Genomic DNA, 25,626 nt, shown 5'->3' on the forward strand with positions numbered 1-25,626 from the left:
ACGTTGATTGAAAAGTCCCTGAGTTATCAGGAGACGGCGCTATGGGCCTTTCTTGATATTGAAGGGGCCTCCGATAACACGTCCTTTGCATCAATTGATACGGCTCTCTCATAAGGGAATCGACCACACTTCAAGGAGCTAGATACACGCAATGCTCTCTAACAGAGTGATCACAGCAACCTTGGGGAATTCGTCTGTTACTATGTCGGCGATCAAGGGATGCCCGCACTTGTTGTCGACGCACTTCTCAACAAGCTTTCACAGCTTGGTTACGAGGTCATTGGATACGCCGATGACATCGTCCTCATCGTCAGAGGTAAAGATGACGCAACTCTGTCGAGCCGAATGCAAACGGCTCTGAATACCACCCTGTCATGGTGTTACCAGGAGGGTCTAAACATAAATCCCTTAAAAACAGTCCTAATTCCATTCGACAGACGAAGGAAGATCTCCATCACTCCTCCAATACTGAATGGAGTTAGACTGGGCTTCAGCATTGAAGTCAAATACCTCGGAATTATTCTGGATAAGAAACTGAATTGGTCTGCACAACTGGATCATGCCGCTAAGAAAGCGATCTCGGCGATCTGGGCCTGCAGAACTCTGTTCGGTAAGACCTGGGGACTGAAACCAGATTTGGCACTCTGGTCTTACAAGACCATTGCCTGACCAAGAATCACCTATGCTGCCCTAGTGTGGTGACCTAAGGTGAACGAAGTGACTGCGCAAGCCAAACTCAAAAAAGTTCAAAGACTTGCATGTCTATGCTTTGCCTACTACCTCTACATCTTCATGTCAAAAAGGAAGCAGAGCTTGGCGCTCTAAGGTTGCAAAGGAGGAAAACTATATTTGAAGGGGACCAAATCGGCCACCTTCGCATACTTAGGGAGTTCAAACTAACTCCGCTATTAACCACAGTCTCCGACTGGATGGACGTTAGGACCAACATGAATATTCCATATAGAGTGATTGAAACAAACCGCCTTATGTGGAACAATGGAGGGCCTAATCTTCCACCTGGAATCGTCAGTTTTTATACGGATGGCTCGAAAATGGGATCCCTAACGGGATCTGGTATATACGGACCCGGTATCAGGGAAACGTTTTCCCTGGGAAAATGGCCCACCGTTTTTCAAGCAGAGGTATACGCCATATATATATGCGCAAAAGTATGTCTGCATCGCAACTACAGACATGCGAAAATCGGTATATTCTCGGACAGTCAAGCAGCACTACTAGCACTTAAGTCGGTCAAATGCGCCTCCAAACTTGTTTGAGATTGCATTGAAACTCTACGGGAACTTTCCCGACAGAATTCAGATTTTCTGTTTTGGGTGCCCGGACACTGCGGAGTCGAGGGTAATAAACACGCTGACTACCTAGCAAGACAGGGATCAGCTCAGCGGTTTATTGACCCCGAGCCGTTTCTGGGTACGTCCATTTCCGCTATCAAAAGCGAAATACTAACTTGGGAAAGGCTAGAAATAGTATCCCAATGGCAACAGGCACAGGGTTGTAGACAAGCTAAACAGTTTATCTATCCGAACCCTGGAACCGCCAGAAAGCTACTTAGTCTAAATCGTAGTGACCTACGGATAATCACGGGACTCCTTACTGTCCCGCTTTTTATCATTTAAAGAAAACCGGTGTAGTATTGAACGACACCTGCCGATTCTGCAAATCTGAACAAGAGAGCTCAGAGCATTTGCTTTGCTCTTGCGAAGCTCTTGCTTCCTCTAGGTACAACTTCTTAGGAAGCTACCTTTTAACTCCATACCAAGTGTGGAGCTCTAATCCCAAACAGGTAATTAGTTTCATCAACTATGTCGTACCTAATTGGGGTACAGGTTTACAACAAAACAGTTCTACTCCATCAATGAGTACGAGCAATCCGTAACCTGTGCACAGCAATCGGGGCCCCCCACAAATGACAATCAGCAAGGATGTCGCAGTGGCATTTCAGTACCCAGTGCCCTTCAGGCATACAGATATTTAATACCACGTAAAAATAATCTTCCAAACCGCGTAAAAATAATCCGCGTTATTGTAAAAAATCGCGTATAAAAAACCACATAACACGCGTATAAAGAGACCCCAGTGTATATTCCAAAAGAACGCAAAAAATCTGAAGTCCGCGTAAATTATGAAATCGACGTTACAACGCTCAAAGTTCTGAAATCCGCGTGAAAAAAGCGTAAATTCCAAAATATGCTTAAAAAATTGCGTAAATTCCGAAGTCCGCGTAAAAACCTCGTAAAATTCTTATATCCGTTAAAAACGCGTAAATTCTGAACGTAACGTACGTAACGTAAAAATTCGCGTGAGAAAACGATAAATTCCAAAAAACGCGTAAATTCCAAAATCCTTTATCCACAAAAAACACGTGAATTCTAAAATATGTGTAAAAACCGTGGACTGCTAAAGAGCATAACTGACCAACCCCCTTTTACATGAGTGTAAGTAGATAAGTTGTATTTTAAAAGAGGCGGAACTTGAAACTTTTTCCACATCTCTTAATAATATCCACAAAGATATAAAATTTACAATTGGAAAATAACAAAACTAGAGTCTGCTTTTTCTCGTCGTTGTTGTTGTCAGAGAGTCTAAGGACCTAAAAATTGTGATTTTTAGAAGCCTACGAATACAAAACGGCTAATACCTACCACTTCATCCCTTCAAGCACACAATGGCTCTCAGTTAAATAGCCTAGATAAAGTAATTGGAATATATTTTTAAAGTTGTCAGATTGAATGGTTACAGTACCATTCAAGGCACTTTAAATAAAAAGGAGCGAGATAAATTTAGGAAATCTTTTGCAACACTCGCCCCAATTACAGAAAAATTGAAAAAAAAAAAAACTGTGGAATATGACAATACACAATGGCCCAGAAGCCAAATTTAAGGGGAGATTTAGGTCTAGAGGTCTATAGTAATATTTCAGAGAAAAACTTCGTTTTCATACAGCGGTTATTGAAAAATTATCAAAAACTGGGGTGACCAAATTTTTTGATGAAATCAAGTATCTAACTTTTTTATCTTTGTAGATAGGAGAAAAAGTTGTTCTACAATGTTATAGCTCCGTCAGTTTTAGGTAACTTTGTAAAAAAATCTCTATCTTTAAAACAACCAATTTATATTGAAAAAACACATTTTGTGCTCTAACATTTTTATTTCAATTTTCACCTTAAAACTGTCTTTAAATGGCTTTTAGAGTTTATAATTTGCAATACTGACATCGTAAATATCTAAATTCTACTCAAAGTTATTAAGGCTTTTAATCAAAATATATGCGTTTTTCATTTGTCTATCATTATTTCTGGGGCAAACATAAAAAATATATTTTAAGTTTAGTAAAGCGGGCAATGTATGTAGTTTCGCGGGAATGCGAAGATGAACGGGAATAGAAGGTGTGACTAGAATTAGAAAAAAATTTTCCCTCGTCCAGACGGACCCCGTCTTTTTCTAATTCTAGTCACACCTTCTATTCCCGTTCATCTTCGCATTCCCGCGAAACTACATACATTGCCCGCTTTACTAAACTTAAAATGTAAGTCAATATGACAAAAAATGAAATTAGTTCGTAAAATAAAAAATATATCTTGGTAGCAATTTGAAGGACACATTTGACTCTATAAATGGAGAAATTTTCAAAATTATATTATTTTTAAAATTTGAGTAAATTTAATTTAAAAACATGACAAACATTTCATTAATTTTATTTATTATACATATAAAAACACACAAATTGATTTTTTGGTATTTTTTCTTGAAACTAGAAGTAATTACCTTTAGATTGATCCAAAAAGATCGAAAATCGATCAACAGATTCAAAAGTTATGAATTTTTAAAAATAAAATACATCGAATTAAGCCGTTTTTCTGGTCACCCTATTTTGGAATTGTTCACGCAAAGTGCTTCAATTGTACTCAAAATTGCAGGGATGGATCTATGTTGAAAATAATCAAACCCGTATTTTTTATTGGGTCGTTAGAGAGACTAGCTCCGAAATAGGGCGAGCATAAAAAACGGTTTTGTTCGATGTATTTTATTTTCAAAAATTCATAACTTTTGAACCAGTTGATCGTTTTTCAATCTTTTTGGATCAAACTGAAGGTAATTACTCCTAGAATACCGTAATACATCGTCTTCTCCGTAATACATAAAATTATGGAAATTTTTGTCATGTTTTTAAATTGAATTAACTCAAATTTAAAAAATAGCATAATTTTAAAAATTTCTTCATTCATAGAGTCAAATGTGCCCTCAAAATCTGAGACCAAGAGATATTTTTTTATGTTTGCCCCAGAAAGAATGACAGGCAAATGAAAAGCGCATATTTTTTGATGAAAAACATTAATAAATTTGAGCAATAAATTGAATTGAGATATTCACGATGTCAGTATTGCAAATTGTTGCTCTTGAAAAGTCCTAAAAGTCGTTCAAAGACAAAAAAATTGAAATTAATAAATTAGAGCGCAAAATGTGTTTTTCCGATATAAATTGGTTATTTTTAAAGATAGAAAAAAACTATTTTTACAAAGTTACCTCAAATTAACGGAGCGGACATTGTAGAACAACTTTTTCTTCTACCTACAAAGATAAAAAAGTTAGATGCTTGATTTCTTCGAAAATTTGAGTCACTCTAATTTTTGATATTTTTTTAATAACCACTATAATCACTATATGTAACAACTTTGTAGAAGAAAATTTTTTTTTCTGAAATATTGCCAAGCAGTTCTAGACCCACATTTTCCCCTAAATTTAGTTTCTAGACTATTGTACAGTGCTTTAACACGTCATTTTCGTTTACAATTCAAAAAAATAAAAAAAAAACATGCCGCGTAAAAACGACTTCTCTGGGAAATCCACGAAAAAAATGTAAATTTGAATTCCATGTAAAAAACCACGTAAATTTCGAAATTCGCGTTGAGAAAAAAAAAACGCGTAAATACCTAAATCTGAGTAACAACCGAGACTTTAGTGTATTTTGTTGGGATAGTCTGTCGTAATCTTAGCGTCTATCATTTAAAGAATTATTGAGAAAAAGTAGTTTGCTTCGAACTTATTTCTCGCGATTACTCTCGAATGTAGCAAATACTAGCTAGTGATTTGACAAACAACCTTACGTCAACTTTGCGATTGTAGCTTTGTACACAACCCTTCTGATATTTTGCGGTGATTCGATTGGAGAGGGCTCTTTTGACCAGAGATTTTTTCAGCAAAATCAAGTTTTCACAAAACTTTGAAAAACTTAAATTTATTGGAATGAAAGCAATTGCGACAGTAGACATGCGATACGTATTTATTAAACAAAAAATTGACTTCTGAAGACAATAACCTACGGTGACGGACACGGACATAAAAGTTGGAATGAGTACAGTATCTTATTTATATGTACTTTGAAACGTACCTAAATACTCTGGTAATCCAATAAAAATGTTTTAGGGTATCAACGATCCTTTTAGTGCTAAGTGCACTTTATTCATCACACAATTGGCTAACGCTTTTCATTCGCTAAGTGAATAAACGCTTGCACTTTACCCGGCCGGTACCTGCTGCCACCGCGCTAGATGCTACCTTTTAATTTTCTTCGTCAAAATTCGCGCCAAGTTATAAGGTCTAACGACCTATCTCAACATTCCAACCTTTTCGCATCAGGCCGCCCCCATCGTAGCAGCGTTTAAACACTTTTCTTGGTGGCCTAGCATCGTAAGACCTCTTTCATAGTAGACCGCGAAGGGCCGGCGTTGCTTCGAAGCTGTGAGAAGGAGGCAAGGGTCAATCCCAAGTGTTTACTATCTACCGACCTAAAACCGTCGCGCGTCATCTTGCGATCCAACTCCAGCCCAAACTCCAAACCCACGGCGAGATTCACTTTCGTTGGCCTCCGACCGCTAGACCACCAACTTTACGACGACGGTAACGATCGCGGCTTATGTTTGCACTTTCTCTCCGTCACTACGCCAATTTCTCCCGCGCGACGGCGGCGAAGGTATACGCAGAGAAAGAGTGAACCGCGAGATCTCTTCAGCCTCGGCCTGCTCCAAACTATTGCGGAGTTGCAATCTGCAGCATGGATCGACCAAAAAACTTACCGCCATCTGAACGATCAGTCGCACCGTGGCCGTTGCGTTCGCGAGTTGTGCAATCGAATGTTTTCAACGAAATACCGAAAAATTACCGCAGTGGATGGTTTTGGAAGTTCAACCTCTAAAGGGATCATTTGTGTGACGGGACAGGTATCCTTCCTACCTGTGAAAGTGTGTGCTGAGTGGTTCTTTTGTTAAAAGCAGTCAATTAGAAGAATGGTTCTTTTTTCGGTACTGGCGGCAAGGACAAAGGATTAAAGTGGACTTCAAACGTATTGACTTCGTTCGATGGAAATGAAACGCTCATAGGAGTAAAAAGACGTCAAAAGCGAAAAAACATAAAACTTAATGCAACTTCACAACCGACATAACTATATGGTGAGAATTCCCTTAGCTATTGTCAGACGCAGGAGAATTGTGGAAAACGAAACGAAGAGTCGAATAAAGACCCTAAAGAGGACGGAAAACGGTGATTTTGAATAGCGAAGAAATAGATTACTATGCGCTTATCATAGTACCATCATCTATGCTCGTCTCGCTCTTCCCAGGTTGTGGTTTCATGGACAGAAGATGGATGCACCGGAGGTGGATGAGGCTCGGCCCTAGTTCGGTAGCGTCTAGGGAGTCAGTTGACGTTTGGAACTTGAGGTCACAACGTTATACGTGGGAGTGAAGCGTTAATCAAGTGGAAAATTGAGCACGAAACTCGATTATGTCTTCTGTTATGTTGTGAATCGCATCAAAGAATCTCATTGCCCCTCAAACCACAATAACGATGATGACAGTTTGATGCAGTAAATGAAAAAATAAAATCTTTTCCCAGAAAAAAAAAACAGTGCGTCGTGCTATTGTTTAAACAAGTGGTAGAATAGAATTGTGCGCATCAAAGTGAAACCGAAAGAATAAAATGAAGTTTACACTCTTCCGAAAGAGCACTTAGTTTCATCCCTCCGAAAAAAGATTCGTAACATCAATGAAACTGTGCAGAAGAAAAAATGCTTCCAAGGAATGTAGTGAAAGCTAAGCTAGTATCATCTTTTCGTATTGTGCTGTCTGTGTTTTTGACCATCATCAAGAGTGTGTGATTCGAAAGGCAAACCGTGAGTCGGCGAAACCTTCTCCGCTACATCAAGGATAGCCTCGCTTCCGACCAAGTCCGTTTGGAGAGTTCTGACACACGCCGCCACGTTCTGCGTGCGGCCGTGAGTCGTGAAAATCGTTACAATGAAGGTGAGTCAAACAGATCAGACGGCCGCTTAACCACCAGTTGCAAGCTTCGGAACACCCCCAGAAGAACGGTGTTCTGTGCAAGTTGCATTTATTTTTCGCTCCGTTTGTTGTTGCTGCTGCTACCAACTTCTTGGTTTCCCTTTCATTCGCAAACGTAAATAGAAGAAAAAAACAAGTCGAGAGTGAGAGTGAGGCAAACCGGCTTTTGCGCCCGAGCGCTCAGGCGCGGTTTTTGCTTTGCGGGTCGCCGATTTTTTTGGAGGTCTCTTTTTTTACTGGCAGCGCACGATCCGCTCGGGGTGTTCAATATCCGAAGATATCGGTTTCATTTTGGAAAGGTTATTTGTGGGCACTAATTCAAAAAGTATGCTAATCGAGAGAGCTGCTAAGGTTTCGTGGGTTGTCGTGGTTGAGCTGAAAATTATCCCGAGTTGGAGGGATTGAGCAGGGATTCGAATATTGAATGTTTTTGTCTTTACTTCGGGTTATAGGGATGGGGTGCCTATTAAATTGTCAATTCATTCGATTGAGTTTTTCTATAAATTTAGGGTTTTAGTGAGTTAAATATAGCTTGTCAAGCAATCCAGGACGAACGAAAATAAGTTTCTATCTTCAAGCACATTTAGCATTGTTAGCACAAATAATATGTTTTCTAATCGTCCTTAACCGGTTTACCTTTTTAGACCACATTTGTAAAATGTGATCAAAAATGAGTCGTCAGGTGATGTGGGAATAATTTGAGATATGTGAACTTGTTTCAAGGAAGTGATAAATTTACAAAAATGTCTAACAGCAAACCCAGAATTTGTTATCCATACTATAGGCTTTTAATTTAAACCTTTTCTGAAGGAACATTGTTTATCTAAAGATTTTTTGTTATTTTGCAAATTGCTTTAGCTTTTTTCAAATCAAAAACTAGAAAAGTAAGTCCAATAATTCGATTTGCAAAGTACCTACCAAACCTTAGTCATCACAAAGACAAGTTAGAGCGAAAGAATTATAGAAATTTTTAAAGGTTATTACTATTGGCTTGAAAAGGTTTTTTGCTATTTACTTTCACCGAAATTTAGGGTTGTGATGTTGTCGTTCAACAGGCTGAAATTTTATTTTAGCGATTTCCTGATATATAGATTCGGGTAAATAGATTATAGATTGGGGTAAAAGCAATGGTTTTGTTCTTATTTTTTCGAAAAATATGTAACTCAATCAGTTTGACGGTCATATTCTGCAACTAAATTGAGTTCAATTAATAAAACTATGTTATTTTGTTTACATATTTTTCAACCAAAAATCTTCTCTGTGCTCGTATTTCGGCCGTAGTATTCCTAAATTGGCCACTTGGGACTCCTATAATGACCAATTCGCGAAAAAGTAGAAGTCACACGAATTCATTTTGTAATTTGACTATACCATCTAGATAAATTTTATCAGTAGTATATTCATCAGTAGAAATCCTTCATTGTTCATTGAACTAGATTCATAAGCTTCCGCTCATTGCTTTTTTCATATAGAAACGTGTTTGTATTACTTTCTAACATCAACCTCGGTATCTCGAGTACCACTTACTGTATTCACCAGGTTAAGAATTTGATGCGTTAGTTTTGGCAAATACAACTGAAGTTACAGTTTTATAAAATATCTGAACACGATTTTTTTTTTGAGATAGAGTGAGACAGAATACATTTCTCATCGCTTTATATCAAATAGCGGTGCTATAGTAATATAATCTTTCTTATCCAAAACCTGTTTGGTGATGTCGCATATCTCATGCGATATCTTAAAACAACCCGAAAAACTCCGAACATTTCATGTTTTATATAAAGGTGAATACTAGGGTATCAACCAGAATGGTCATTTTGAGAAATCCTATAAAAAATGTTCACCTGCCCGAAAAATCACAAATTTCAGCTCAATCGGACCTAAAATGGGATGGCGCAAAGCGATTGAATTTTGGTCTTTAAAAATCTAGAAATTAACCCAACGAAGTGGGGTGCATGAAATTTCGGTTTGCGGTTCCAGATAGCTCGAAATGCATGAAACGTCGAGATCTGGTATCATTTAAAAAAAAATTAACGATTTTGGTGATTTTTTTGAATTTCTCAAGGTTAAACTTCAACTGCTTTGCGTCACCCCGTTTAAAGTCCAATCGAGCTAAATTTTGACAGGGTGTTTTTTGGGTAGGTGAACATTTTGTGTAGGTGTTTTTTTTTTAATTTTCTGGTTATTTTTTTCCCATATAAGTGGTTGGCACCCTAGTGAAAACGTTACCATGGTTTTGTTTACATATGTCCTAAATTAAATCAGGATTATGAGCCATGAAATTTTATTGATACGAGGCCAAAAATGTATCAGTGAACGTTCTTGGAAGCTGTTGGTGAATTTGATATTGCAGAGGTAAATCATACCATAATGTCTATGTTTTATCCATGTGCTGTAGTAAGTTGTACCTGATACTGGTAGCAAAATTTTCTGTAGCAATGGACAAATTGAAACAAAATTATGGCCTATGAAAAATAGCTTGCAAATTACCTAAACGTTAGGCTGTATAGAAAACTGGGGATAGTATAACTAGTTCTTTGATTAAAAGTGAAATACCCATATTTATTTGCTGCAGGTTGTAAAGATTTTGTCGAATAATATCAGCAGTTTCAATGGTAGATTTTCAAATAGGAGTAATTTAAGATACTTTATCAATTATCAATTCAATTCTATCATGGCCAAAACCAGTGCTTCTACCCTAGATGTGTTTGAAGAAACCTGTAGCCAGAATTCTAGAATATTTTAGGTCTACCGACCTTCCAAAATGACTGAGTTCTTGCAGTACATTCCGAAGTCATTTTCCGTTCGGTGAGCCCCGCCTCACAAAACTTAAGAACCATATAAATTCTATTATTATTTTCAGACTTTCAATTCATTTATGGTACATCTATATAAAATAAATTGATCCGTATTGATTTATTATGTTATGATTTAGATATTGAACAAGAAAAGTGGTGAAAAAAGAAGAAAACCAAGAATAAAAGAATAAATAAATTAAATAAATTAATAGATCATGGAATCAATAAAAAATAAAAATAATGATATAAAAAGATCTATTTTCGATGGCCACTTTAATATTAGGGAAAAAAATGAAATTTATTTCCATTGCATTCGAGTCTTTTTACAGTGGAAACAGCAGCACTTTGTGTTGTGATTGCTCGAGATCTTTCGAAAAATGTTTAATCTTCAATTACTAGTTTAGTTGCCCTAAGAAGGGCAGTTTGCTATTTAAAACTGGATATGATGCTGATAGCAACTTCTGGACTGCCCGACAGTGGGTGGGGGAAAAAGGCACTCTGTCAACACACTCTGTCAGGCACTCTGTCAACACACCGAAAGCAAATTCGGAATACCAGCTGATACTGCCACAACCCGCTGCGCTACCGCTACAATAGGACCATCCGACCGTCTCACCTTCCGCCAAAAGAAAGTAATTAGTTTAACCAGAAGCACTCTTTTATAGCCTGAGAGTGTTTTATAATAGGCTCTGCCCTTTTGCCAAATTTCACATTCTCTCATCTTCACTAAACAAAAGATTCGATAAATCGCATTTAATTTTTGTAACCAGCGGAAAAAGACCTATGGTGTTCTCACACACGCAGCAATATAACCCGTACCGCATTGCCATTCCATTTTCTCGCTGCTGCGTGTTGCAGCATATTGCAACTGTGCGGTTGGGGGACAAAATTGTTTTCATACTGATTGGTATAATCGAGTTTAAATTATTGCTGTAAAGTCGAATTAACCGCCTTTGTTAAGACGTTTCAACATTTTAAATGAAGGGCAATATTTTAAAAGTTTCGTGCGATCGAGCTATTAGAGGGCTGTCGGCTTTTAATTCGCACATGAAAATACGATATTTGACTGAACATAATAAGAAAGCATTCCAAAGTCTAGCGCCTGAGACTTTTAGAAAAAATGATTAATCTTCGCTCACTTGTTTAGTTGTCTTGAAAACGGCACACAGTTGAACAAAAGTCGGAAAAAACCTATAAGTCTTTTTTAAATGACTGAAAATTACATATTATTACAATTTTGGAATGTTGAACTCATTTCTGATGTCAGAAAAAGTTGAAAATAGCAATTTACGCACCTAAAGTGCCGTTAGGCCTTTTTCATGATCAGATTTTTTTTCTCTAATCATGCTTAAAATTTCAATAGGGGAACCGCTCTTATATTCATCTCAACACCTATATTCATCTCATTGCTCTTATTTGTCTAATTTACTGTAAAATTTTACTTTTTTTTTCAAAGTAAAAATAGTTTTATTTTACCTCTCGATTTAGTCGAGTAGTCAGAAGTTAAGAACGATGAGAAGAGTGAAATAAAAGCGACAAGAAGAATATAGGTGTTATGATGAATATTGGGGTGGATCCTTTACTAGTTCTTCATAGAAAAACTTTAGAATCGTATTTTTTGTTTGGTTCTCAGGGTACTCCTATATGAATTAGGGTGCTTCAAAAATCGTCATAATTTAATTTATTTTATTTTGAAAAGTTTTTGACTTTTAAGCCGTTTGACAAGTTCAAGATCTTTCTACGACAAGTTAGAGGTCTTTTAAGGAAAATTATGTGATCGTACGGTAGTTTATTTTAACGTCATTGGAAATATAAAAAACACTATATTTTTTCTCATCAATTCTATTTATCCTCTCTTTATACATCTTGAGGTACTGAAAGCGGTTAATGAATTTATATAAAAACGCTTGAGACTACTAGAAAAAACTTTTTGTATATTTTCCTGTCAATCATTTTGTTTAAATATTCGAAACTGAATATTTTACAATTGACCACCATACGTCTCCATAGTTTTATTTTTTCAAAATATCAAAATCAAAATCGGATCAAAACTGAGGGAGTTACAGGTGTTTGAAGTAGGGTTTGCAATATTCCCGGGAATCGATTACCCGGGAAACGGGAATGAAAAATCGCATTTCCCGGGAATTGCCGGGAACCGGGAACTGACAAATTCTTTAGCAAAATGATAGTTTAAATGAAGTTCATCAGTAAAAGGTAACAAAAAATTGTTTAAAATTTCATTCTCAATCTGTATGAAAAACAAGAAAAAAAAACAAATGAAATACAAAACATTTGCAAGTTAACATAAAAAATTTGTGATCGATTTTTGTAGCATTTATTTGCAGAAGAGGAGAATTGAGGGTATTCATGTCGTCAAACAATCGCTTCAGATCGGCTGACAATTTTCCGTTAAGCTAAAAAATTTTATTTCCTTCTGTAAAACTTTGCTCAAGTCTGCTGAATCACCGCTGATGTTTGAATGGATGGATCCGTTGCGGCTGCGTTTGCGGCAATTTGACAGTTAGCCAATACATTTTTTGTCAAATTAACGTCAACGCAACGCAAACGCATCCATTGTGTTTGGGCTTTTAGGCAGGCATTGGACGCGAAAAATATCTGCTATATTCGGTACGGACTTTTTGGGCAAAATGTTTTTTACACTACAGTAAATATTTACTATTCACTTGAGCGGTAGTAAACCTATTCGCTATTTTTTTTTTTCATTTAAATATATTTGCTATGCCATTGTGATTTATTTAAATAAACTGCGTCTCAAATCTAGTTTAATTGACAGAACAACATTTCAAACCCTTTTGGGGTTTATATCATTATTGATTAGAACGTAAGATTCCAAGGAAGATTTTCGGTCAATAACGTAGTTAATTTCGCCGTTCGGTGGTTTTCTGTGACCGAGACAAACCGGAAGGAAACGATAGAATACTAAATAATCAGTTCAGTACGACTCAAAATAAGTCAGTCTTAGAGCATTTGAAGGCTTATTAAGTAACATGCAAAGATGATTTTTACGTTGAAATACTATACTGACTTTGAGTCTTATTAAATGATTTATTTCAGGTTGCAATAGTATGACGTATTTGATTTTATTGCAAACTATAGTGAATCATACAAAATTTTTCGCTGAACTCGGGAATCCCGGGATCTCGGGAATCAATATTTCTGTTCCCAGGAAAAACTATCTCCCGGGATTGCAAACCCTAGTTTGAAGTTGAGCTAAAAATTGTGTTTTTGAACATGAAAATCATTGAAATTGCCTGATATAGCAACATTCAGAGTGCGATTAGAAATCGATATCTCAACCGATTGTCATAAAACTTTGAGAAATGGTCATTTGAGTCAGTTTGAGAATCTTCGGAGAAATACAAAACATCAAAAATATTGACATGAAAAATCGAGTTTTTTTCCGGCCTCGGACCACTGTACGGCAGTTAACTGTTCAAAATCGGATATGCTGATCGCAACCTTTGTGCCGCCCCGAAAGTGGGGGAATAAGGCACACTAACAACACACACACAGACGGCCGCGGCAGATTGTGATTGCTAAGATCCAACACAGCATGCTTGCTTGTGTTGTTGCCTAAAATAAGCAAAGCTTCAACGCAGGGATGAAGACCGAATCCCTCAACCGGCAGCTGATTTGTTTATGCCGAGAGCAAATTCGAAAAGCCAGCTGCTACAGCCGCAATTCGCTACGCTACTGCTTATATAGTACCGCACGTCCGTCCCACCATTTACCAAAAGAATGTGAGTAGGTTTGACCAGAAGCAGGCTCTTTTATAGCCCAAAGAGTGCATTCCCGGCTAACTAGGTATACTATTCTGCGACCTTATTAGGAAAGGCCAGTAAGCTACCAATAATAAAATGATTCGCATAATTAAACTTCTGCATTTGGACTGATGCGTGTATAATCGGTCGAAAACGAACCGAGTTATGAGCATTTAAGAAGAAACAAATGTTGTCCCCTTTTCGTTAATAGATTTTCAATTCACGCCTACGTTTTTTCGATAAGTTTTTTTCTTGAGAACAAAGCAAAACAAAATTATACATAAATTAAATATCTCAAAAAAGTCACCTTCTAAGGATCTGATTTTTTTTACCAAAACTATACATTATTAGCTAAACATAGCTGGTTGAAATAAAAACTAAAAAAGTTATAAGCTACTTGAAAAAACATTTTTTTCAACTTCTTTTACAGTACAATTTTTTTTTGGATGGACAACATTATTATCTATAACTCTCTTGCAATCCAGTCATTCAAAGTTATTTAATATGGCATCCACACTACAATGATTTTACTAATTCGAAGCACAACGATTTCAGACGATGTCCATCGGTGAAATCTTTTGTTAACTTCATTAGAAATCCCTGTTGACGATTTGCACAATAAGCGATACAGTCCCTCTACAATTATGGGTCAGTGAACGTGATGCCTAAATGTTGAAAAATAAATATAAAATCGGAAAAGTTATCAACTACGAATGTTTTACTATCTATTTCTGTGTTCTAATGTATACTTTCGATCGACAATTAGTTTCACTGCAGCTGATGTGTGTAAATCGGTTAAGAAGAAAAATAGTACTTGCATAGCAAAAGATACAATTATGGGTCACTTTCGGCCTTCAAGATCATTTAGTTTATAAAACCATCAAAATCCATCACAAAAGTTATTTTATTGTTGTATAAGCTTGATAATAAGTTATTTAATTAGGTCGTGAGGCATTTTCATTCAAAAGTAATAAAAATAGCCAAAATATGGACTGACCCACAATTGTGCACCGCAAAACGTAACATTACTACAATTATGGGTCACTTCACTAATTGCACCGAGCAGAATTATTGTTTTTAGTAACATTTTCGACATCAATCATTTCAATAGGGTTACAATTGAGTTATAAAAAATACCACTGCCAATGAAAATTGCTCAGTTTTGTGAAAATAGACGTATTTGCGTAAAAGTGACTCATGATTGTAGCTGACCCATAATTGTGGAGGGACTGTACATCACGGTCATTAATGTCTTTGACACAAGCTAGAGGGGTACATCCAACCCACCTACCTACCACGACAAAATTATATTATTACACAATTCTGAACGCTAATGATCCTTAAGATTTTTCGACACCAATCCTCAAACATATTTTAAAATTTTACTGCTTTTGACAGTCGGAAAACGACCACGGAAATCTTCGAATCATCAGCATAAAACAGCTTACAATCTGTTTCAAGGCGAGCTGCTACATCATTGGAAGAAATACGAAAGAATCCGTCCTAGGTTGCCACCTAGTGCTTGTAAATCGTCGGCTGCCATTAATGTTTTTAATTCCACAAATATTTCATGTGCAGTTTTCCTGCTCTACAGTTCATATCTGCAAATGCAAATTCATATACAATTCTATATGTTGGCAAATTCCCAAAAAAAAAAACAAACATTTTTAGTAAATTGATTTTTACAATAGACTTACATGCGAAAAAGTATCATTTCCTACGGAAACAACATAATGGTCTCTGTAATATGTATAAATTTATCTTAAATCAGATTGCTTCGTCATAAAACAGAGATAGGTTAAAGGCTGATCAAGCAGTTATAGCAGCTTTGTAAAATTGTTTTACGTTCTTAAAATAACATTATTCACAGCCATAATGGAGTAGGGAAATTCTAATGATTAGAAAATGTTAGTCATACTCAATATGAGTCTTGTGAGAAGCTATAACCCTTTCCGACCGGGCCCGTATAATTACGTAGGTAGAAGGTGACTTAAACAAAACCTTTTCTCTCGTTTTTTGCACGTCCTATTCATTGTTTTATTGCTCACAACGCTAGTGTCAACATCGTAGCTGCTACGGAAAATAAAAAAAACCGGAGCAAGCAAGTGTTTTTATATAAGAATTGCTTCGATTTAGGTTTAAATCATGTTGAGACCACATATATCAATCAAAGCAGGTGAAGTTTTAAATAGTCTTTGAATTTCTTTTCTTTGCATAACTTTTGAGCAACATATCAAACTGTTATGAAGTTTGTTATTTGTAAGTTTGAGAGATGACTTGTTCGTATGACACTAGTTATGTTCAAATTAGTCATGTAATCTTTGAAATAATAGACTTTCGTTGTTTTATTAACAATTTAATACATAATGATGGGAACGTATAGGGCAGCCAAACTTTGAAACCACGTGTTCAATCATAATTCATCAGTTAACCCTTAACTAGCCCGCTCATTTGATATTAATATTGATCAAATCGGTTGTGTAGTTTCTGAGATAATGAAGTTTCGTGATTTTCACATTTCGGTACTTTACAGACGAAGTTACAGTCAGATTACAGTAAAATTCAATAGGGTGGTACGAGGCAGCTAGACTTATTAGTTGACACTAATTTTGTAGAAATCGAGTCAGCCATCACTGAGAAAAGTGAGTGAGTAGTAATCTTCGGAATATGTTCCTTTTCATAGCTGGATTTCACATTTTTAAACATAACAGGAAAAGTAATAGTCTGATTGCAAAACAAATCAATAGGGTCTTATGGGGCAACTAGACCTTCCATTTGACACTGATTTCATGAAAATCGGTCCAGCCATCTTTGAGAAACATGAGTGAGATTAAGTAGTCTTCAAAACACGTTTCTTGTTATAACTTTTGAACCACAAGTTCAATTATTATGAAATTCAAAAGTTAAGTGTATTTCAGGTAGCCCGTTCATTTGAAATCAATTTTGTTCAAATCGGTTGTGTAGTTTTCGAGATAATGATGTTTAATGATTTTTACATTTTGAACCATAACCTCTAAACTAAAAATCCGATTACAATGAAATTTAATAGGGTCTCATGGGACAATGAGACCTTTCATTTGCAATTAATTTCATGAAAATCGGTCCAGCCATCTCTGAGAAAAGTGAGTGAGAATAGAAATCTGCACATACACACATACACACACACACACACACACACACACACACACACATACATATAGAAAATGCTCAGCTCGTCGAGCTGAGCCGAGTGATATATGCCATTCGACCCTTTGGAGCACTTTTATACTTTCGGTTTTGCAAGTGATTGAAAACGTGAAAACGAAACGAACATAACATAAACATGCTGCCCAGAAGAAATTGGTGTTTAAAAGGAAACGGACATATCACGAGTGGATCCACTCACTTTCGGTTATAAGAAAGAGGCCAGATGTAGGCTTCTTGATGGGAGTCAAAAAAATCTTTGTCAGCGTGACTTGTGTCGAATTGAGTTTGTTATGAGCACAAAAAGGTTAATGTTATTATATTTTGGAACGTCATTTTCATTACAAAAGCAATGTTGTTACAAATAGCATTGAGACATTTTCTTGACACTCAATTATTACTTACTTTGTGTGATTGCAAGAAATGTTACAATCCACGCAGCGCAGGTGGTGATATCGGTAATAAGTTTGTTTCATACATCAAACAATTGAACAACGAACGTTTTCCATCGAAAATGTACCCAATTTAATCAAAAAGAAACAAGAACGCACTGGCGCACTGGTGCAGCAGAGGAGTTGATAGGCGATTGCGTGATCGCGCATAATTTGCTCACCAGCATGCTGCTGATGTTTCTATTAATTGGCAACAAAACTGACACAATGGATGATAGCATCTGTTGCGGTACCTGATGTCGATTGATAAATTGAATGCCCCACGGTGTTGAAAGTGCTGCGTTAAACGCAATGATGCAGGGCTGAGTCAAAACCTCTGTAAAGCAAACTTTTTCTGACTTATTTTCCAATGGAAGCTGTAAATATATATATAAATTGAATAAAATCCACTTCGTTTAATTTAATTTTTTTTTCAACCATTTTTAGTGAGGAAATAAAGGTTTATCATCGTACTACACTGGGTGATACCATGCCTGTCCGATAAGGGTTTTTGTGGGTAATCATTTAAGTTTTAATTTTTTTAAATCTAGTTTGGGATCAAAATTTAACTATGACAACATCTACAATTCGATGCAGATGGTACACGCTAGTTTCAAACTTAACTGTTAACCTTAACGACGATAGCCATCTTCATTTCAGTAAATCATCAAACCGCTTGGATTGACCGCTTGCTTGAAAATGAATCCATACCTTGCTTCCCATACGGGGCCACTGCACAGAACAAATTTTTTTCCCATTATTTAATAATTTTCGAAAAATTGTTCTCTAATGATTTATTATTATCGTTAAAACCTTATAACTTAAATAAGAGTCCATTTTCTCAATTGTATGATGTTACGTTCAAGTTAAACTTAAAACATAAGGCAAAACGAATACGATGGAGAAAAAAGTAACAATTTGTAAAATAGAAAATACCAAACTACTCAAGAAAACATTCACACGTGCAAGAGTTTGTATCCGCACTTTTTAATAGTCATAGCAAAGCCTAGAATAACTGGGTACTGACGTCTCTTAATCATTATTGGGTAGTTCGAATCACTCTGTGATACTCCAGTGGGTACTGTTTTATGCCATCATTTGATGTATGATGTTACACTGCCGGTACTTGCATAACTGTCCCATACTGGTTTTGGTCACTTTTGAGTTATCATTGGGAATCGACTCAACTGTTATCATATTTACTGGAAAAAAATTAAATTAGGTACTTTTGTATGGAAAATCATGAAAAAAATACCAAGTGGTTTTTGTCCCATATTGAAAGTACCCGCATTACAGTCCCACTGCATAGTGGTGCAAACTGCAAACATATAATTTTGCTCCAGATTAGTGTATATCGGATTATTTTAGGCATACAGAAGTATGTTATTTAATTCACTAGACTAATGTTGTTTTTTCTGTAGTACTATCTACGTTTCTAATGATACTGTCGGTTGCTGGTTGAATTTATATGTGATGGGACAAAATATGCAGGTACTTTTGAAATGTACCCGCATATTTTGTCCCATTTTGTCTTTTTTTTCAAGTTATATAACGTAAAACCAGATCCATCCATGGTTTTTTGTTCTCAACGATAAACTTGTGCTGCCATGAAACTGTTAGGGTCGTTGGTTCTGGATGTAATTGCTGTAAATCCGAAAATTCACGGATAATATTAAACCGCCGATTTCTCAACATGTTGTTTTTCATTATGGGACAGTTATCCGGGTACCGGCAGTACAGTACTTATTAGACTTGTAACTATAATCAACTGATAGTGGTTTGCCTAATTCAAAATCTCTGCGACATGCTAAATACCTATGACACTACGTTTCTTTCACATTCCGACATCTCCTTCCTCCTGCGATAGAGAATGGAATCATATTTTTGGTGGTTTTTATCGATGCAACTGGATTAGAACTTTTAGCCATGTGCGAGTCATAACACGTGGGCCGAAAAAAGGTAAGACTCATTGAGATCCGTTTCATTTATATAGATGATATATAATAAATCCCCTCCTCCCTTCTATCTGACTACGCCACTGAGATACAGAAATTTCATAGAAGCATACTTAAGAACCCACATATACAAATTGGCTCGCCGTTTTATGGTCACCCTATTCTAGAGCTGGTCGCATTAACGACCCAACGAAAAAATACGCGGATGATTATTTTCAACAAAGATTCATCCCTCCAATTTTGAGCACAATTGAAGCACTTCGAGTGACCAATTCCGAAATAGAGTGACCATTAACGGCTTTATTTCTTGAATTCTATTTTCAAAAGTTCATAACATGTGAATTAATTTTTTTTTCTACATAGCCATGTGAATTAGTTGATCGATTTTAGATCTTTTAGGATCAAAATAAAAGTAATTATTTCTAGTTCTAAGAGAAAATACCAAAAAACAAAATTCCTTGTGCTTTTACATGCAAAATAAACAAAATTATTTCAATTTTTTGTCATGTTTTCAAATTAAGTTTACACAAATTGAAAAAAATAACATATGTTGATTGGTTCCTTTTTGGAAATATTTCGAAGGTTGATAGAGGGCCACATTTGATGGAAAAAAATCTTCTGCGCATATGCATGCAAATAGTCGCGCCTATCGATTCGGTAACTTCCAGATCTAAAGGGTCAAAAATTGGTCAATTTCAATTTTGCCATATTATCTTGATCGTATATCAAACAGAACATGAACACCCCTTGATTTAATGATGTGTGTATAGTATCATGTCTAATGTTTGATTCTGACATTTGCTCTTCAATTATGAAAATGGCGTCGAGGCAACAGAAGCAGCAAAAGTTTGTTCGCGCATCGCGAAAATCCGAACTACTTGCACGCCATATGCGTAAAACTTTTGAATGTGGCCAAATCAACTGTCACCAACGTAGTGAAAGTGTTTGGAAAACGCTCGTCGACTGCCAGGAAATCGAAATCCGAAGGTCGCAAAAACGACGAAAAGAGTGGCCAGCAGTTTCAAGCGGAATCCCAACCTTTCCGTTCGAGATCTCGCAAGCAAGCTGGGAGTTTTGTCTACAACTGTGAATCGAGTATTTGGCATCTTGGCATTAAGAAGAAAAAAAAGGCCATGGACTGGTATGCTACGAACCAAAGAACATGAACCCTCCCAACACACCAAAGCTCTATCTACCCTATAGAAAAATAAAAATATAATCTACTAATAATAAAAATACTGGGCTATGGTCAAGTAGAACCTCAAGAAGAGACGAAAAACAGTTGTCAACGAGACGCAGTTCAAGACTAATTGGCGTTATGCGGCGAATCAAGTGATTAAGAAGGCTGTACAAAATTTGATGGAAGGAGTCAAGAAAAGCTTGAATTAACGTTTTTTGTTTATTCTGTACAAATTGAGCTTGACAAAGAAACATGATTTGGTTTAAAATAAAAGATCGTTTTACACACATTCTTGTTTGACCAATTTTTGACCGAAAACCCCTTTAAAAAGAAGTTTTACGTTAACAAATACGAATTAATGCGAGAATGATAATAAATGGTATCGCGCGTTATCATTATCATGATTGTGCCCAGTATAATTATTGAATATATCTGTTCAAAATGTTCGTGTCATGCATTATTAATTATTATCATAATTATATTGATTCAAGATAACAGAAACGTTTGTGTTCACAATGGTCAATCAATCGAGTTTGTCTCACGTTTGTTAGTTATCTAGAGATTTGTATCGCGTTATTTTGCAGAAACGTGTTTTTATTTGAGCTCAATGAACGAATTGCAATTGTAGGTTGCATTTTTTGCTGCTAATAAGTGTGATAACTCATGTATGCGTATGAATTCTTTGAATTGATGTAGCTGAGATATATAAATTATATGTTCTACTAGTTATTTCATTTCTATTCTGTAGCGCAGTTTTGTTTTATAGTTTTAAATTTTTTTTCTGCTATTTCATGCAAACTTTACGAACATTTCATTAAGTTTTGCGCTTTCATGTCATGATTCTTATAGCTTTTGGAAAAATATTGCTATAATAACATTATCTTGATTAATTGTGTTGAAACTTTACAAGCCGACGCGACACGAGTTCATGACGACAACATGCTAATTATGATTAAATTGGCAATTTGTAAATAAACTAAGAAATCGATGTTGTGTTATAAACATAGTTTAATATTTAATTTTTTTCCCAAACCACGTGGTCATATTTTGATCAATTACTAACCAAATATGCTACAAATGTTATTGGGAAAAATCGAAAAATCCATCCATGCCAAGGAAATTTCCCTGGCAGCCTTTCTTGATATTGAGGGAGCATTTGATAATGCGTCTGACAACTCAATGAAAATAGCCATGGAAAGGCATGGCATAGACAGGAACACAATAAAGTGGATTCATGCCATGCTAATAAGTCGCGAAATAACGGCTAAACTCAAGGAGGGATATTATCTCCCCTGTTATGGTCATTAATCGTGGATGATCTTCTTCGGAGCCTATCGGAAAACGGCTTCGAAATGATTTTTCAATAAATAATCTAACAAATAGTAAGAAGGATTGGCTGCAGAGGAAACCTAATTTCGAAATTCCCTACAGAATATTAGAGATAGAATGAGAAAGTTGGTAACAAGGTGGACCCACAATTCGGGACGGCTCTCTTTGCTTTTACACAGACGGTTCTGAAATGAATGGTTCCGCGGGTGCAGGATTCACAGGACCAGGAATTGAAATATTTTTCCCATGGGACACTGGCCAACAGTATTCCAGGTGGAAATATACGCGATAATAGAATGCACGAATACGTGTCTGAAAAATTATCGACACGCAAATATTTGCATTTTCTGTGATAGTCAGGCAGCACTAAAAGCCCTTAATTCTCCTTTCTGCCACTCTAAACTAGTGTGGGAATGTATCCTGTTGCTCCGAAAGTTAGCTATGAAAAACCAGGTTAGCTTATACTGTGTTCCTGGTCATTGTGGAATCGAAGGAAACGAGACGGCCGACTTACTTGCCAGACAAGGGTCATCCGCTAACTTTGTTGGCCCAGAACCTTTCTGTGGATTCTCCCCGAGCGCTCTAAAGCTGAACTCGGTGAAAGGGAGAAAGCGACCATCAAAGCAAACTGGGATATCATAAGCGGATCACGACAATCGAGAGGTTTCATAGAGCCAAATCGCGAGAATAGCCTCGTGCTGCTCAGGTTAAATAAGAAAGACTTGAGGACATTCATGTCAAGAAGGTAGGCAAACTTGACGATGATAAATGTCGCCTGTGTGGCATCGAAAGCGAAACTTCAGAACATCTACTCTGCGAATGCCGAGTATTAATACAACGCAGAACCTACCGAAATTTGGAGGGAAAGTTCTGGTGAGGTAATAAACTTCATACAAAGTGCGTTGCCCAACTGGGATAAATGTGCAATGTAGCAAGGGCGTCAACTCGCCAAATAGTGATGTACCTGCTCGTACGCACTTAGAGTAAGTTGAAGCATACCACAATAGATCAAATAATGGTCGCAGTGGTTCAGTCTTCTACAAGAGAATAAAAAACCAAAGATGTGAATGATTGTGATTAAGCTTGAGCTCGAGCTTGAGGATCGTACATTTTGTAGTTCGTCCTTCGTGATCGATTTGAGCTAGTGGAGTGGCACAAAGAACCGCGTATATGCCTATTTGGGTAATTTTACCATTTGCAGTGTACCGGCTACGTCCTAACGATCGTTAGGGTAAGAAAGGAGGTTGTAAGAAATAAAGTGTATCAGTCGTTGCTATCGGAGACCGAGTTTACCTCTGCATCTCCACGACTGTGACGGACAGGAAGAGTTATGTCATTGGGTAAGAGACTGAATCGGACAGTATTCGGCGTGAAGTTAACCCATTACGACGACGAACGATGAGTATCTTTCTGTCAAACCCCGCTGCTTTATGCGATTGTTTATTTAAAAAAAAAAACAATCGCCAACTAATCGCAAACTCTTCGTGAAAATTATGAATTATAAGGCCCTCTCAAATGAAGCTTTTAAAATTCCAGCTAATACACTCCTCTAATTTTTTTGTTTTTAACGTTTGTCTATAGCAACAATTATAATTTTGGACTTGCTGGCAATTATAAAATATAAGGCAGAAAAATAAGGATCACGTGGTATTTTCGTTAAAACCCCCACCCCTCTGCGTGGCCTTTTGTTGTCTTTTTACACTCTTTCCTCTCCTCCTCTTCCTGCCTCTTTTTAACACTTGTGTACCTGACCCCGCAAGAGCCGAAAAAATGAAAATTCTTTTACCTGCCATTCCGCAAGATCTAAACCGATTTGATCGAACCTTTTTCAAAAGATCACAAATTTATCACAGTTTTTGGAACAGTAATGCCCCCTACTTTCGAAATTTTCCGTTGTTCTGGATTTATCGAGGGGTACCGTGGGGTTCGATCAAATTCGGTTTAGATCTTGCGGAATGACAGGTAATAAAATGTTCATTATTTCGGCTCTGGAGGGGTCAGGTACGCAAGTGTTTATAATCTCGTGGTTTAGGAACGGTCCCGACAACATGTTTGTATGTATTTTACTCTTATAGTGGGCAATTGTTTAACGACTGCGCACGCGCTATTAGGATTGTGTCAAGTATGACTAGTTTTTTTTCCTGTATGGGCTTCCTCACTGCGACCGGAATCGTAGATCTATTGTGAAAAGTATGACTAGTTAAGGAGTAGCTCTAACAGTCAATGATAACACGATGAAAATGTGAGGTATTTATGGTGGCGTTATGCTAAGAGATTTCACCATTTCATTTTACCAGTTCCTCGAGCGCATATTCCATCAAACACAAAAAAAGCTCCTTCCTATGATACTTCTGGATGATTCAGAGGATTCCTCGGTATCCAGTAGCAGCAAGAATCAAAAAACAATCCTAAAACCCTTCATCAATAATTATTGATCTGCATTGGGAGTGATCATCAAAAAGTAAGATCACGAAGAGTTGCACACTGAGGATGATTTTTTACTCCCAGGCATAATTTAGACGGTTCTTTGTGCGATTTCAGTCGATCATGATAAATCTCAGGCGACACACGGGAGTTCAAATATGCTATGCAATGCTGTGAAAAAATATTTCTACAGAATGTAGTGGTTTTATTTTTTCGGAAAAACAGTAGAATTTCTATTTTATCACGGTCAAAAAAATACATTCCGGTAAATCTAGCGAAACTTTGGATTCGAGAAAATAAAGGAGTTTAGTATTTTTAATTGTATAGCAGTGAAATCTAACAAAAAATACTAGAATTTATCATTTCACCAAGTCCAGAGCTTCGTTGGATTCACGGAAGGAAGTTTTTTTTGAGCGTGATAAAATCGTCTTTTAAATATTTAAGGTTTAAAAGATGTGAGGTTTTCAACAGTAAATTATCTACTATCGAGAAAAAAATCTTGTGTGTTTGAGACAGTTCCGTTCAACGTGAAAAAAAAAATAACTCGAAGGTGAAGGTACGCAGCACAGCGGGTAATTATCGAGGAAGAACTTTTGGCGCTTTGATTTCCTGCTCTTCACACCACGTATTGTATAACACGTTATCATTGGGCGCATCCCATAAGTCCAATCTGTGCCTCCGGGGGAATTGAATTCAAAGTAGGCTCGACAGCCAGATTACGCAACACGGTTATTAGCATTACATGTATAACAGATAAGACCATTCCCCAAGCGATGCAAGCCAGCTACCATCTTCGTTTGAATAATATCACATTCTCATCATTATTTTGCGTGTTGAGCCTCGAGGGCCTTTAAAAAAAAAATACCTCCATCTCGTGAACTTCCGACTTGAATATTTTGATGAAAAAATCTGATAAACGTTTGTTTACTATCAACTCGAGTTCTCTCTTTCCTAGTGGATGATACAGTTGATGTTAAAATAAAACATTCAGAGATTGTGCAGATTATTGGACTAAGTAAGCAAAACTTGTCTTACAAAATCTACCCACTATTCAGCAACTCTACGTCTTCTTTCGTATTTGGATTTCATAACGAACCACACTGTAGTTTTGACACAGCATCACAGTTCTTGCGGGTAACAATGAGTAGTTGGTACTCAGTGTCGAGATGTTTACCTTTCATATATT

The 25,626-nt window shown here is 36.7% G+C and overlaps 2 protein-coding genes across 11 annotated transcripts in view; one reads left to right on the forward strand and one right to left on the reverse strand.

The window, feature by feature from the left end:
• The window catches only part of LOC129723213 (high affinity cAMP-specific and IBMX-insensitive 3',5'-cyclic phosphodiesterase 8), a 202,008-nt gene that overhangs the window by 97,572 nt on the left and 78,810 nt on the right, over positions 1 to 25,626 (reverse strand). The gene's annotated exons all lie outside the window — the stretch shown is intronic.
• Positions 6,126 to 25,626, forward strand: part of LOC129723212 (nuclear receptor coactivator 6-like) — a 46,366-nt gene continuing 26,865 nt past the window's right edge. For both annotated transcript variants that reach the window (XM_055677270.1, XM_055677271.1), the window contains exon 1: positions 6,126 to 7,319. In XM_055677270.1, the coding sequence (XP_055533245.1) occupies positions 7,314 to 7,319 (6 nt within the window). In that variant the 5' untranslated portion in view covers positions 6,126 to 7,313. The remainder of the gene's footprint in view (positions 7,320 to 25,626) is intronic.

Source organism: Wyeomyia smithii, chromosome 2 (assembly GCF_029784165.1).
Source record: "Wyeomyia smithii strain HCP4-BCI-WySm-NY-G18 chromosome 2, ASM2978416v1, whole genome shotgun sequence".
In the NCBI taxonomy this organism is placed as follows: Eukaryota; Metazoa; Arthropoda; class Insecta; order Diptera; family Culicidae; genus Wyeomyia; species Wyeomyia smithii.